The following is a 13,555-nucleotide window of genomic DNA, read 5'->3' on the forward strand; positions in this document are numbered from 1 at the left end:
AACGTTTAGCTGCCATCTATTTTATTCATTTATTTATCATTACTGTATCATCACAGTCTATTACAAATCCAAATGGTTAAACTATGGTTAGTTTACAAGACTAGTTTGTGGTTACCATGTGATAATCAAGCTTTATTTTGGTTTGATTTTAGTCATTTTTATAAGGGCTGTTCCACAGTAATCAAATAACTACAACATGAGGTAAATAACAGCAGTTAGATAGTCTATGCAATGTAATTGCAAACTAAGCACCTTCTCGAACCAGAAAGAAAAGGTAGATTGAGATAACTTGGAGTAATGTGTTGAAATTGGATTGATAGGATGTTCCACCTTAAAGTCTGCATGAACTCAAAGATCCTATAAAAAGTAGGTTCTTCAGTTGATTAACTTGGAGATTGTTTTATGCTTTCTGGGTTCTTTGTTTACATTGGAATTATCATAACAATTTCTTATGACATTTGGTTTATATTTGGATATTTTTAGGATTTCTTTTTTATAAATCTACCCTTATTTAAAAGAAGGTAATGATTCGCACTCAATTGCTTCGTACTGTTTTTATTTTTACTTTTTCTTACATTTTACGGGTGACAACAGACAAACAGACGTTTCGGCACAAAGCCTTCCTCAGTGTGTGTGTAAATAAATCTACCCTTCCCAAAACATTTTTGCAACATATTAAAGTAAAACCAAGACAGTTTTGAATGTTCTCCTACAGAGGGAATGTTGTATTTATGTAAAGAAAACTTTCTTTGCTAACCAGAACCTTCTCTTTTGGGTCAATCTGGGAATGGTCTGGCAACAATTGTTAGCAAAAAATTAAAAATAATTTTTTTTTAAAAATTGCATCAATTTGGATTTCAAGTCCAATTTAAACACATACACTCAATAAATTATTAAACTTTTTGTTCAAACTGCATATTTAAAATGAGCTGAAACAACACAAATATTAAGTATTTTTGCGACAACTTAATTGTTTTATGTTCAATCCACTTAAATTTGTAAAAACAAGTTAACTTAATTCCTTCATATTGTCCCAACACAAATCAATAATCCGGAACCCAGCATTTTTTGCGGTTTAATCAGGGAAGATGGAAGTCATTCTGACTAAAGATGAAGAGCACATGGATTTACCAAAATAACATTGTGCATAAATATATCATTTTACAATAAACTAATGGTATTTTCTATAAAAACGACAAAAATTTCATGGGGAATTAATCCTCTAAAGCAGGGTCAAAATGTAAAGTATCATGTATTTTTATCATTTTTTATAAGCTTACTTTTCAAACATCTGGCATTCATAGAAAGTCGTTTAACTTTGAGTTATGATTCATGCAAGATGCAGAATTGGTTTTCAAGTAAATGACAGAGCAAAATTCTTTACACAACATTTTATAAAGGCTTCCTTATGAGTAGCATACAAAACTTTGCTTTTACTAAATTAAGTTTTGACCATAAATGCATGACATCATTTACAAGTCTAATGTACATCCACTTATGGCAAACATATATGTGGTGGATAACTTTTGCATGCCTTGCATACAACTCTAACATGTGGCATAACAGATGTGGCATATGGAACTGAGGTCTCTATGCTCTGGTGGTAAAAGGGGGTGGATAAACGATGAGAGTATCGCTGACAAAAAAACATAAATCAGGGACCCTGCTGATAGCCGTGTTATTCCATAGGATACCCCCGCATTCAGAGCCGCGTCATGTGCTGCTGTTTAAATGAATGACTTAAAAGTACCAAAGAACTGATTCACAACAACACCAACGCAGAATTAAAGTCGACTGTAGGTGTCTGAATCTTCCTCAATAGTGCTTTCAATATCCGAAAAAAAAGTGTGTGAATCACATGGGTGTTCCTCATCTAGGGGGCCAGCTGTCTAGGAAAGATTAAACACTTGGAAACTCTCTGCACCAGCTGTTGTTTCACTGTGAACACTACTTTTTGGAGGTGTTCGCCTTTTACCAGACCCAATGAGTTGCAGTGGATTGAAATATTATCCCATTGCCTTCAGCATTTGTGGTTTTGCACGGTCCCGTATATAAATGCAAGCAAAACAAACCAGGCTTATCTTGAGAGGAAAAAGCCCTCATCAGCACATGACCGGACTCTGCCGGAAAGCTTACAGCCGCTGTTTGCTCTGTAAAAACCTCTAAATCCAAGTCCATGAGTTGAACATGAGGGAAAAATGATTTTAAAATGTTAAGGTAAAGCAAGCATGCACATTTAGTTGGAAAAGTACAGAATTTAAATACATTTATTGATTTATTTAGTTAAAAAAAATGCACATTTGTCGCACTTATTTCTGTATCAATACAATTTGATTTATTTGACAGAAGCATTAATTCTGACTTCTGAATGATCACGCAGTTGTAAGTTTTGACTTTCTGACGGCTTTTATTGATTCTTGATTCTGAGTTTATAGCTGCTTTCATACCACTTTGTAATTACTGTAATTTTCAAGGACCACACTTTAAAATGCTGTTATTCTTGAGTTATATAATGATATGACAATGCTTTTTACAAGTTGGTAGGCTATCATACCATACCATATCATAATTACTGTAACAAAGCTTAATGCACCTTTCTATCACACAATTTTAACCTTTTTTACCTCAAATTTTGAGTTAAAAAAATCTCACTATTCCAACCCGTTTCTTTAAAATTAAGATTTTATGCTTTTTGAGTAAATATCACACAGTTTTAAACAGTTTTCTTGCAATTACAAATTTATTTCCTATGCTTTTGTAACCCCACCGGTCCAACACGACACGCTGCTTCTCTCACCCCCCTAAACCTCACTCCCATTTGAATCACCAATGCACCAATGTAACCCTGCCAGACATACACCACCCAACCCATCCAAAGCTGGGATCGAATGGGCGATTCTTTGTATGGGAGTTGGTTGCTCCAACAAGAAGGTTAAAGACCAAGGCCTCTAGTGTCTGTCGCAAGAGCACCTTTAGAGGTCAGAGGACTGAGGTTTACCTGCACAGCATTTTACTAGCTGGCCTCCGCTACACTCACTCCCTAAACCTCACTCCCATCCGGGTCACGGCACTAATTTAACCCTGCCGGTCCTACACCACCCAACCTGCTCAGAGCTGGGATCATGGAACCAGCGATTCTTTGCATGGGAGTTGGTTGCTCTAACAAGAAGGTTAAAGATCATGGAGTCTAATGGCTGTCGAGCACATTTAGAGGTCAGAGGAGTGGATTTACCTGCATAGCATTTCACCAGCTTGTCTGTTACACTGACACCTCCTAAACCTCACTCCCATCCCGGACGAGCCCCCACATCTAACCTACCAGTCCTACAGCACCCAACCCGATCTGAACTAGGATCGACCTGGCAATACTTTGCATGGGAGTCGGTTGCTCTAACAAGTAGGCTGAAGACCATGGCCTCTAGCGTCTGTCGCTAGAGTACCTTTAGAGGTCAGAGAAGTGAGTGTTACCTGCACAGCATTTCACTAGCTGGCCTCTGCTACACTTCATTTATAAATGATGTAGAAACCTTTTAAAAAAGGTTTGGGAAAAAAAAATATTACTTTAAGTGTAACAAATTGAAGTGATTTGGCTTAAAATTGTATATATGCGTTGTGTACATGTACATTAAAAATATACTCAAAATCATCATAGTTTCATAGATTGACCTGTAATACAGTTGAATTTGTTCCTATGAATAAGAGCTGCCTGACTATAAATCATGTTTATACATTGCTATTTGTCATAATTTGACATTTAGATTCATCATCGTTGGCCATAATTTCAACATGACATCCGATGTGTGACGTCAATAATGACAAATTAAAATTTTATTTAAAAACTTTTATCCCTTTGCAAAACACACTAGATTTGAGAAGTGAGACTTCCGATGATTTTTATAGACTCTTCCTCACATCCTGTTACTAAAAGTGAAACAATGCGAGTGAAAAGTAAAATGACGAAATAGATATTTTTATTTATTTAAAATAGTAACCGAATGCATTAACTATTAAACATCTACATTTAAAAAAGCCTAATTATTACATTATTTAAATACAAATGTTGTTAAAATAGCGTGTAATATTTATATTCATTTGAATACAAATTTATTATAAAATAATTAATTACTTTATAAAAATTTAATCTTACATGTTTAAAGATTTAAATCATTTTAAAAGGGAAATCTTTCCCTTTCGAGGGTTTGGACAGACAGAGTTACAACATTCACAGCTGAAAGGGGCATTGAGCTTCATGCCCACCGGGATCTGACTCTGCAATCCTAATGTTTCAACATGTAACACAGTAGATGCACAAGAGACTCGTGCACTGGCCTCATTCATGTAATCAAAAACCTTTGCTAACTTCGAGATGGACATGAAGGATATGACTGCAGACATGAAAGCCTTGCAAATCTGAGTCACAGCCTTGACCAGATGGGTTTATTTAGTGCTCGTGCAAACATTTGGATTCGTTGGTAAAATATTTCCCAAAATGGGCTAGATAACGTTCTCGATGCTAATCCCAGTGACAAATGTTGTTGTTTTTATTTGTGCTACACATTACACAAGCAAAAAAGTAAAAATGCAACTAAAGATGCATTTAAATTTAACAGCGTCTCATTTAGATAATATTCTGAAAGCACAGCCACCAACCAAATGTCAACACTGATTACTATGTGACTAAACTATAACCATAAACCATTGTTAGGCGTTGTCTGCATTGGAATTTCAGAGTTGGGTCATTAAGGATAACATAGGCTTCCCTTTTTCCTAAAATCAAGATAAATTACTATTTTTACGTAAACTTAATGCACAGACCTGTCATTTCAATGCTTTCCCCAAGACTAAACACTTTGGGAAGTTGGGTTTGTGTTTTAGAAATTTTTATTTTTTTTCAAGAAAAATCTTTGTATTAAGGATTAAATAAATTTCATGTTAGCAAAAACGTGGAACTCGAATTAGAACTGCAAAGCTTAAAATAGGTATTTTCCACCTGATCTCATAAGAAAACGCAAGTATTAAACGTTTTGTCAGTTTAGTGGCGAATTCGTACAAATTTATACAAGTTCAGTCGTACAATTTTAAAAAAAAAGGAGCCGTGACACCCAACACCACACCTAAACCCAACCATCATTGGCGGATGAGGAAATTGTATTAAACTGTACAAATTACATCTTACGAATTCATACAAACTGACCAATAAATCAAAGAGTTACAATTTGCCATAAGATTGCATTGGTATTTCAACAATCGCTCGAAAATGTCATGTTTGTTCAGTTTCTTTTATTAAGCGAGATATAAAATGTCTTTGTCCTCTTTTAAAACGCAGTTTAAGATTTTTTTTTGTCATGGCAAGCATCTGTTTGCTTTTGTGGTCATCTGTAGTTTGTTGTACAACAAGAGCAGAATTTATTGTCTCACTCGTGTTATATACTTGATACTTCCGCATCAACCGCAATCGTATGCTCTGGCGCAGCCTTCGCATCGTGGCTGACGCTGACGACGCTTAGCACAAGCTCTGTGATTGGTCAGCTTGGTAGCACTGATGAGTGTGAGAGCCACGAGCCCAATGGTGCTATTGTCTATAAGGGCCTACTCACACTATGCCATCCGTACCATGCCCAGGCCCGTTTCCCGGATCGTTTGAGAAGTGTGAGTGCGCTGAATCGGGCTCAAGCACGGTTCACTTGGCCGGCCCTGGCCCGGTTGGAAGAGGTGTGCCTGAGCGCGGTTCTCTTGGGCTTTGGCGCGGTATGCTTGTGTGTGAGTGCAAAACACGCCAAAGCCCGAAACTGAAAGCGAGACATGACTTTTAAGGGACTGTTTCATATAGAATTATTAATCATTACTGTTCAGTGAACGCAAACTGCCGTCGTTTATTAAAGACGCAAACTCCTCACTTCAGCAGACCTCCTCATTCCTGCAGCACGAGAGCTTTATGATTGTTTATGAGCGCCATATGTGGCGGATCTGTACGGTGAAATATCTGACTGTGTGTCCCCGCATCCCTAAGGACTGTTTGGCGAAATATTTGACGGCATATCAAACGACTGAAACGATATAACTAGAGAAATCTCCACTGTGCTGCTGAGTGAGAGAGCGCTTCTCACTGAACAGCGCAGCAGCAATGACGTGTGTCGAAGCCCGTTTGTGGTGTGAGCGCGGGCCGTCAGGGGAGACGGGGGGGGTTGAGGGGACAAGCGTGCTTTGGCCCGGTTCGAGGCAACTGTACCTAGTGTGAGTACGGCCTAAGTGTCGAGTCCCGTAAAGGAGCTGCAGATGGAAACTTTTGTTTTGTGTTTCCTTTTGATTAAAGTTGTTGCATGTCCGCTGGCTTCTGCCCCTGAATGAGTGCGTTTTAGCGATATCAAGATAGCATTCAGAAAAAACAAAACAACCACGAAGAAACTTGATACAGAGGAACATAAAAATCTACTATCAGCTAGCGCTTAAGTAGTGTTATATCAGTGCAACACAAACATGGCGCAAATATATAAATGCACGACTATGCACAAGGCAGGTGCCATGGATCACTCCGATCACTCAATGCAGAAGTATGAATCAGCCTTTGGAAGAACAATTACAACACTCCTATGGTTAGTACCTCGGGGAAAGTGTTAACTTATACATTCAGAGGAGAGATTGTTCTTATATTACTTAGTTTATACATCAATTAAATTTACTAAAATATTTAGTTAATATGTGCAACTGAAAACAAAAATTGTGAAGACAAAAACAGAAGAAGACACTGCTTAAAATTACAATTATTGTTGACTGTTTCCCTTCCCCTATTTTAAATATGTACAAAGTGTCAGAATATTTAGATAGAGACAATAGAATTTTTACTATTTTTATTATTGTGAAAATTGAGCTTCAGTTAAAATTCTTGATTCTGACAGGAGAGCAGATGTGCAATAAAATCGTTTAATGCACAGGTAGATTCAGTCTGTTTTGATTCAATATTGATTATCTTGCAAATATGCTCAAAAACATTTGTGAAGAGGTAGCTAACGTGTCTTACTATGAGCTATTAGATATGCCCACACACACACATAATGGTAATATTTGCTAGAACCTCTATGTTAAGCTGGTTTGACACAATCTACATTGTAAAATTGCTATAGAGGTAACATAAATTGAATTGAGTATCTAATATGAAGAGTAGTTAATAAAAAATCTGTTGCATTGTTGCATTAAAGGTTTTTAAATGCACTTTAAAAACCACCCAACTCTGTGTCGTGCAATTAATTGATTCATGGCAATCTGTTGATTATCCCTTACACATACTATGTATTTTACTGTGCTTACGCTAAATTAGTAGTAAAAAATAGTCATACATATATTTATATACTTAACATTTTTGCAATGCATCAAATGTTGGTGTAGTTCATGTTTGTGCTTTCAGCAAGTATGAAGTGTAATTCAGGTCTTGCATGTATTGTGCTGATGTCCAAATTTGTGTTATGCACACTATATGCATACACATATAAACCGAAGTATACTTCAGACTCCAAACACTGACTGAAATGACTTTTTCGCATTGACAACATGGCGGTGTTGCATTTTTCAGCTCTTGTATCATTTATCGGATCACTTCAGCGACACTTTTACACATGTGTTCTGCATAAACCGCATTGCCAGAGCGATCACATTCAATTTCATATCTCTTTGAGCAAACTGCCTTGTGTATTTCCAGGCATCAATGATTAAACACGAGTAATCAAATAGTGTAAATGTTTATATGCACTGAGACATGCAAACGTAAGTGTTTGTTTATGAAAAGGCACGTGTGTGTGCTTTTATTTTTAGCACTAATTCCTGAGTACTTCTTAATACAGATAAAGACAATCATAAAGAAATCAGTGTGATAATGCGAGAAGTGCTGCAATACAACATTTCAGAGGTGAGATTGTTTAAATTCTACATCCAATGAGTGCTTTTCTTTCAAAGGCAGGAATTTGCAGAATTTTCTTTGGATTTGTTCTCCAGCCAATGAGACGGCAGGTGGTCAAACACACCCATTGACCGTCTCCCTCAATGGAAGTCACTGATATTTTGTGACTCTCTTTAATTTGCTGCCAAGAGCAGGCTGGGTTTGGCACAAATTATGTTGTTGGTTATCAAGTTGGCAAATAACTGTGTTTTAGTTTGACAGGAAGCACTTTGAGTGAACATAATGTACAATGTTTAAATTTAAAGTAACACTTTATTTTGTTGGGACGCACTGAGCAAACTATGGTTTTAGTCGGTGTGCGGGGTTGTATCAGTTGTGATGACCTTGAGTAGACTGTGATGATTGAGAATAAAATTTCTGGAGATGATGGACGTCAAGCAGATCTAAAATATACAAAAACACTTTTATATATATATATATAAATCAATAAATAAATAAATGTAATTCACGTTTAAATATATCATACTGCACATGGCCAAACTTGAAAAATTGAAAAAAATTAATAACACACCTTCATTATTTAAAAAAACAATTACATTCAAATAGTAATAAAATGAAGTAGGATAATAAAATTATTAAATTAAATAAAAATAATAATCATTTTGGTTGTACAAGTGAGTAATAATAAAGGTTTTAATAAAATACTATTTATGCTATTATTTGTACAATTTGATGTTTAATAATGGGCTGTTATTTGGCATTTTTTCTAAACATTTATGACATTTTTTTCAATGTACTTCAGTTTGTCAGTGTTTTCTGCTTTTTGTTTTAAAATGTTACAATTGCCATTTCTTTATAAATTAAACAGTTTGAATAACATTACTGTAACTTACATCACGTTTATTTAATGACATTAAATAAATCTGCAAAATGTACCTTAATATATAAATATATACATTGTGACTTTAAATATATATATATATATATATATATATATATATATATATATATATATATATATATATATATATATATATATATATATTAAAATTAAATCATGACAATTTCTGTTTGTAAAATTGTTATTTGCTTTTAAGCATAGTCGTGTAATGTATTTTTTAGTATTTTTCAAGGCATTATTTTAATTCTTTATTAATGTAGGCTATGTAGATAAGATTTGCATAATTAATTGAAAATAACTAGTTTATAATAATATAAAAATAAAAGTTGATAATTTACATAAATCCTTCATGTGTTTTTCAACAATAAATATCTTAAACAAAAACACATCATGACTTTATTCAACAAAAAAAAAACTTTAAAAAATCGATTTGCTTGTAGATTCTCAAATGGGTGTTATTTGGCATTTCTGAAGCATTTATGACATTTACCTTTTTTTATGTACTTCAGTTTGTCAGTGTTTTCTGCTTTTTGTTTAGTTATTATTTTTGAAAGCACATTTTAACCTTTTAGACCTATAAATAATCACAACATTTACATTTAAAATGTAAATTCTTTAATACTTAAAGTTTTATCAGCCAGTTTAATTAATATTGTATACAATTATGCCAACTTCTGTGTGTAAAATTGTTTCTTTACCAATTTGTTTTTCAACATAGTCGTGCAAGTTTTCAGTACTTTTTCAATGCTTTGTTTCAATTGTTTATTTATTTATTTTTTATTAAGTGATATAAAAAGGTAAAATTACATAGCCCTAATGAAATGTCATTTAAGATTAAAACTATAATTTACTGATCATAATTAGTTTATAATATAAAAATAAGTTGATAATTTACCATAAATCCATTTATCATTTCATAATCACATCATAACTTAAACAAAAGAAAGAAAGAAAGAAAGAAAGAAAGAAAGAAAGAAAGAAAGAAAGAAAGAAAGAAAGAAAGAAAGAAAGAAAGAAAGAAAGAAAGAAAGAAAGAAAGAAAGAAAAAAAACAAAAGAAAGACCTTGAGAAATCGATTTGCTTGTAGACTCTCGGGGGCCTCAAAACTTTCAGACTTGTAATTGTAAGTGATGAGTCAGTGTGGGGGTTCCTGGCTTTTTACTGGTCAGATCGCGCCTTACCCCGCCTCTGTTGACCAATAAAATGCCGCTGATTTGCATAAGGTCCCGCACGGTAGGATAAAGACACGCTTGTAGCGGCACCGATTTAAACTTTTGAGAGGAACTCTGGACACAAGACATCTAAAGCAGCTGCTGCCTCCCAACTGGAATATTAACCTGCTGTAACACTGTTTAAATACCCGGATCTCAACGCCTTTTACATTCAATCCTAACAAGCTGTTGAATCCGTGATCATTATGATGTTTAATAAGGGGAGAGTAAGCAGCGCTTTTTTAATATCTTGGATGTACTTTGTCTACATTTCCTCGGGATTGGAAACTACAATTGACCCAACTGCTGAATCTATCACTTTAAGTAAGTATAAGATTATTTGTTTAAATAAACTTGCGTTTATAAAGTTTAATAAGTGTCCAAAGTTCAACTTAATGGCGAAAATGTGGTTCAGAGAGTCGCATAATTAAATCACAATGCACAGAAATAACGGAAAGCGCCCAGAATGAACGCACGAGGCATTATGCACAGCTCATGTTTCATTGACTGCATTTTATTTCACTATCATGAACTCATATAAATATATAAACACTTATTATATAAAATATATAGCAGCACATTATATTGGTGCAAAAAATATAAAGATTTTACAAAACTTTAAAACAAAATATATATATATATATATATATTTTAATTTAAACATTAATATATTAATGTATAAAAGTGTCATAAAAGTCTATTAATGCTATATAAACATTAAGAGAAACTTTCTATTCAATTGTGTTTTATTTCCATGCATTTTTATTATTAAAATGTAAATGTTTTTTAATAGTTGTTGGTCTCCTTTTGAACACTGTACTTTTCAAATTAGATCATAAAAATGACTATAAACATCTTCAGTATTCATCGAATTTGTAGGCTTTTAACAGCACAGAAAATAAATGTTATGTCAAAAGTAGATTTTAGATATACCTAAGATATGTGGACATTGTACTTTTTATATTATCAGTCAAGTAGTAGGAAAAGACTCAAAACTGATGTTAAAAAATGTATATATTTTTTATACCATTGTTTATTCATTTAAACAATGGTTATTGTATAAATAAAAATTATTTATTTAGTTAGTTACTGCAATAATAGCATTAATAAATTGTATTCTTTTTGACATGTCAGAATGGTCGGTTATGGACTCACTGAAACTTTTACAGAAAAATAACTTTGAACATAATCAGTCTGGGAATGGATCCAATCCTTCGTTTGGGAATAATTATTTGTCTAGAAAAAAAAAAGAGCAAAAGTATAAGCACATGCAAGATAAGCTTCTTTAAAACTAGTAATTAAAAATTTATAAGCAGCTTACGTGAAAAAGGCGCTGAATATAATCAACACTTACTGTTTGCTGGCCAGTAGGTTAAACTGATTGTTGATCTGGTTTTGTGAAGGTGACATCATAGGCAATGCCACAGAATGGATGATGGATTTCACTGACATCGAGTCCAAGTTTTCTTTTCGGACCCTCGAAGAACCTGAAGACGACCTGTGCTACATAGTTCCTGGTCAACCCCAATCCATCAAAGACTGTAACTTCAATACAGAAACCAAGACTTTCATAGTTATTCATGGATGGACGGTAAGTGCTGCCTTTTTTTTTTGTCTGCACTGAATGTGCACTGCAGTCCAAGCAATGATGTTTTTTTTTTTTCTCAGGTCACGGGTATGTTTGAGAGCTGGGTTCCCAAACTGGTAACAGCTCTTTATGAACGAGAGCCCTCAGCCAATGTTATTGTTGTGGACTGGTTGTCCCGTGCGCAACAACATTACCCAACATCAGCCTCCTACACAAAACTAGTTGGCAAAGACGTGGCCAAATTTGTCAACTGGTTACAGGTATGCCAAGCTCTCAGAGTTTTCCAAATTTTGGTTACAATCATAAAGAGAAAATTTGTTGAAGATATAGAGCTTGTTTCATGCCTTAAACTTTATCCTGCATGTCTTGTTTCCTCGTCCAGGCTGAAATTGATTATCCTTGGGAGAAGCTGCATCTGTTGGGTTACAGTCTTGGCGCTCATGTTGCAGGAATCGCTGGCCTTCTCACCAAACATAAAGTTAACAGAATCACAGGTAACTTGATTTAGATCTCTTAAAGCCCTGACATACTTGCAGAAAAGTTTTTTGTTTCCATGTAGCCCCTATGATTTTGCTCAGGATTTAAACTGGTGTTAGGAGGCTGATGAACAAAGACGCTAAAGATCGCAACTTGTAGCATCTGTTTAAATCCCAATAACATTTCCCTGCCTCTGATCTTGATGGACTAACCAGAAGAAATTAACTAAGGATTATTTCAATAGCTGGGTTTCCATCACCCCGTGTTAATGTCCATTTTGAAGTTTCGCATGAGAAACGAGTGATGGAATTAGCACATTTTGAAATACTTTAATTCGCAAAAAAATTTATACATTTGCTTGTGGTGGTTTAGAACTTGTGCCAAATAAAATTCATGCGAGTAGGAGATGGAAGCTAATTTGTTAAAATCTGATGTAGCGAACATTACACCAACATGTCTCGAGTATAGTTGCCTCGTTTACTGTTGGTAACCAAGTTTCCAATACTTTACTCTGTTGCTCTAACAAACTGATGAAAGCTTTATGAAAAACTACTAGGAAAACATAGGTAGAGGTAGAGATTCAGAGCTACACCTCCCTATTATGTAATTTCAATGGACCACTGGTAGATCACAGGCTGTTTCTTCCAAAGGTCACTCTGGCAGGCTGTTTTGAACTCCTGAAATGAACTTAATTTTGTCCTAATACTAGATATTACATCACAGCAGTTTGTTTGTACATCAGGGCCTATAACTTTCTATTTTACCATTCAAACCATTAAAAATGCCCCATTAAATGTGAGTTCACTTCTTCAATTTTCAGGCATGGATCCTGCTGGCCCGACCTTTGAGTATGCAGATTCCCTAAGCACTCTTTCTCCAGACGACGCCAATTTCGTTGATGTTCTTCACACCAACACCCGTGGTTCTCCAGATCGTAGCATTGGGATTCAAAGGCCGGTGGGACACATAGACATCTACCCCAATGGTGGGACCTTCCAACCTGGCTGTGACCTCCAGAACACGATGTTAATGGTGGCCACTACTGGTTTGAGAAGTAAGTTATCACTGTCATCCCCAGAAGTTTTTTTTATATAAATATCACAAATATAAGCTGCAACCTCTGTCTTTTCTCTGCAGATATGGATCAGATCGTGAAGTGCTCTCACGAGCGCTCTATTCACCTCTTCATTGACTCTCTGGTGAACCAGGACCATGAGAGCATGGCTTTTCGCTGCAGCTCCAGAGACAGCTTTAACAAGGGCATGTGCCTCAGCTGCCGCAAGAACCGCTGCAACAAGGTGGGATATGCAGTTAACAAAATTCGCACACGCAGGAGCAGCAAGATGTACATGAAAACCAGAGAGATGATGCCATATAAAGGTGAGATTAATCAATTAAATAACATTTGTCAATGTTTTTGGTTTTAAAAAAATCTAAATATAGCTGTATTTTCACAGTTTTCCATTATCAAGTGAAGGTCCACTTCT

The 13,555-nt window shown here is 35.1% G+C and overlaps 1 protein-coding gene across 1 annotated transcript in view; it reads left to right on the top strand.

The window, feature by feature from the left end:
• The first annotated feature begins 10,078 nt into the window (after positions 1 to 10,078).
• The window catches only part of lpla (lipoprotein lipase a), a 4,615-nt gene continuing 1,138 nt past the window's right edge, over positions 10,079 to 13,555 (top strand). The window contains exons 1-7 of the mRNA NM_131127.1: positions 10,079 to 10,327; positions 11,407 to 11,594; positions 11,672 to 11,851; positions 11,974 to 12,085; positions 12,889 to 13,122; positions 13,206 to 13,448; positions 13,526 to 13,555. The exon at positions 13,526 to 13,555 is cut by the window's right edge and continues 91 nt beyond it. Of these exons, the coding sequence (NP_571202.1) occupies positions 10,210 to 10,327; positions 11,407 to 11,594; positions 11,672 to 11,851; positions 11,974 to 12,085; positions 12,889 to 13,122; positions 13,206 to 13,448; positions 13,526 to 13,555 (1,105 nt within the window). The 5' untranslated portion in view covers positions 10,079 to 10,209. The remainder of the gene's footprint in view (positions 10,328 to 11,406; positions 11,595 to 11,671; positions 11,852 to 11,973; positions 12,086 to 12,888; positions 13,123 to 13,205; positions 13,449 to 13,525) is intronic.

The sequence above is a fragment of the Danio rerio genome, chromosome 22, assembly GCF_052040795.2.
Source record: "Danio rerio strain M-AB ecotype USA chromosome 22, GRCz13ab, whole genome shotgun sequence".
Classification (NCBI taxonomy): domain Eukaryota; kingdom Metazoa; phylum Chordata; class Actinopteri; order Cypriniformes; family Danionidae; genus Danio; species Danio rerio.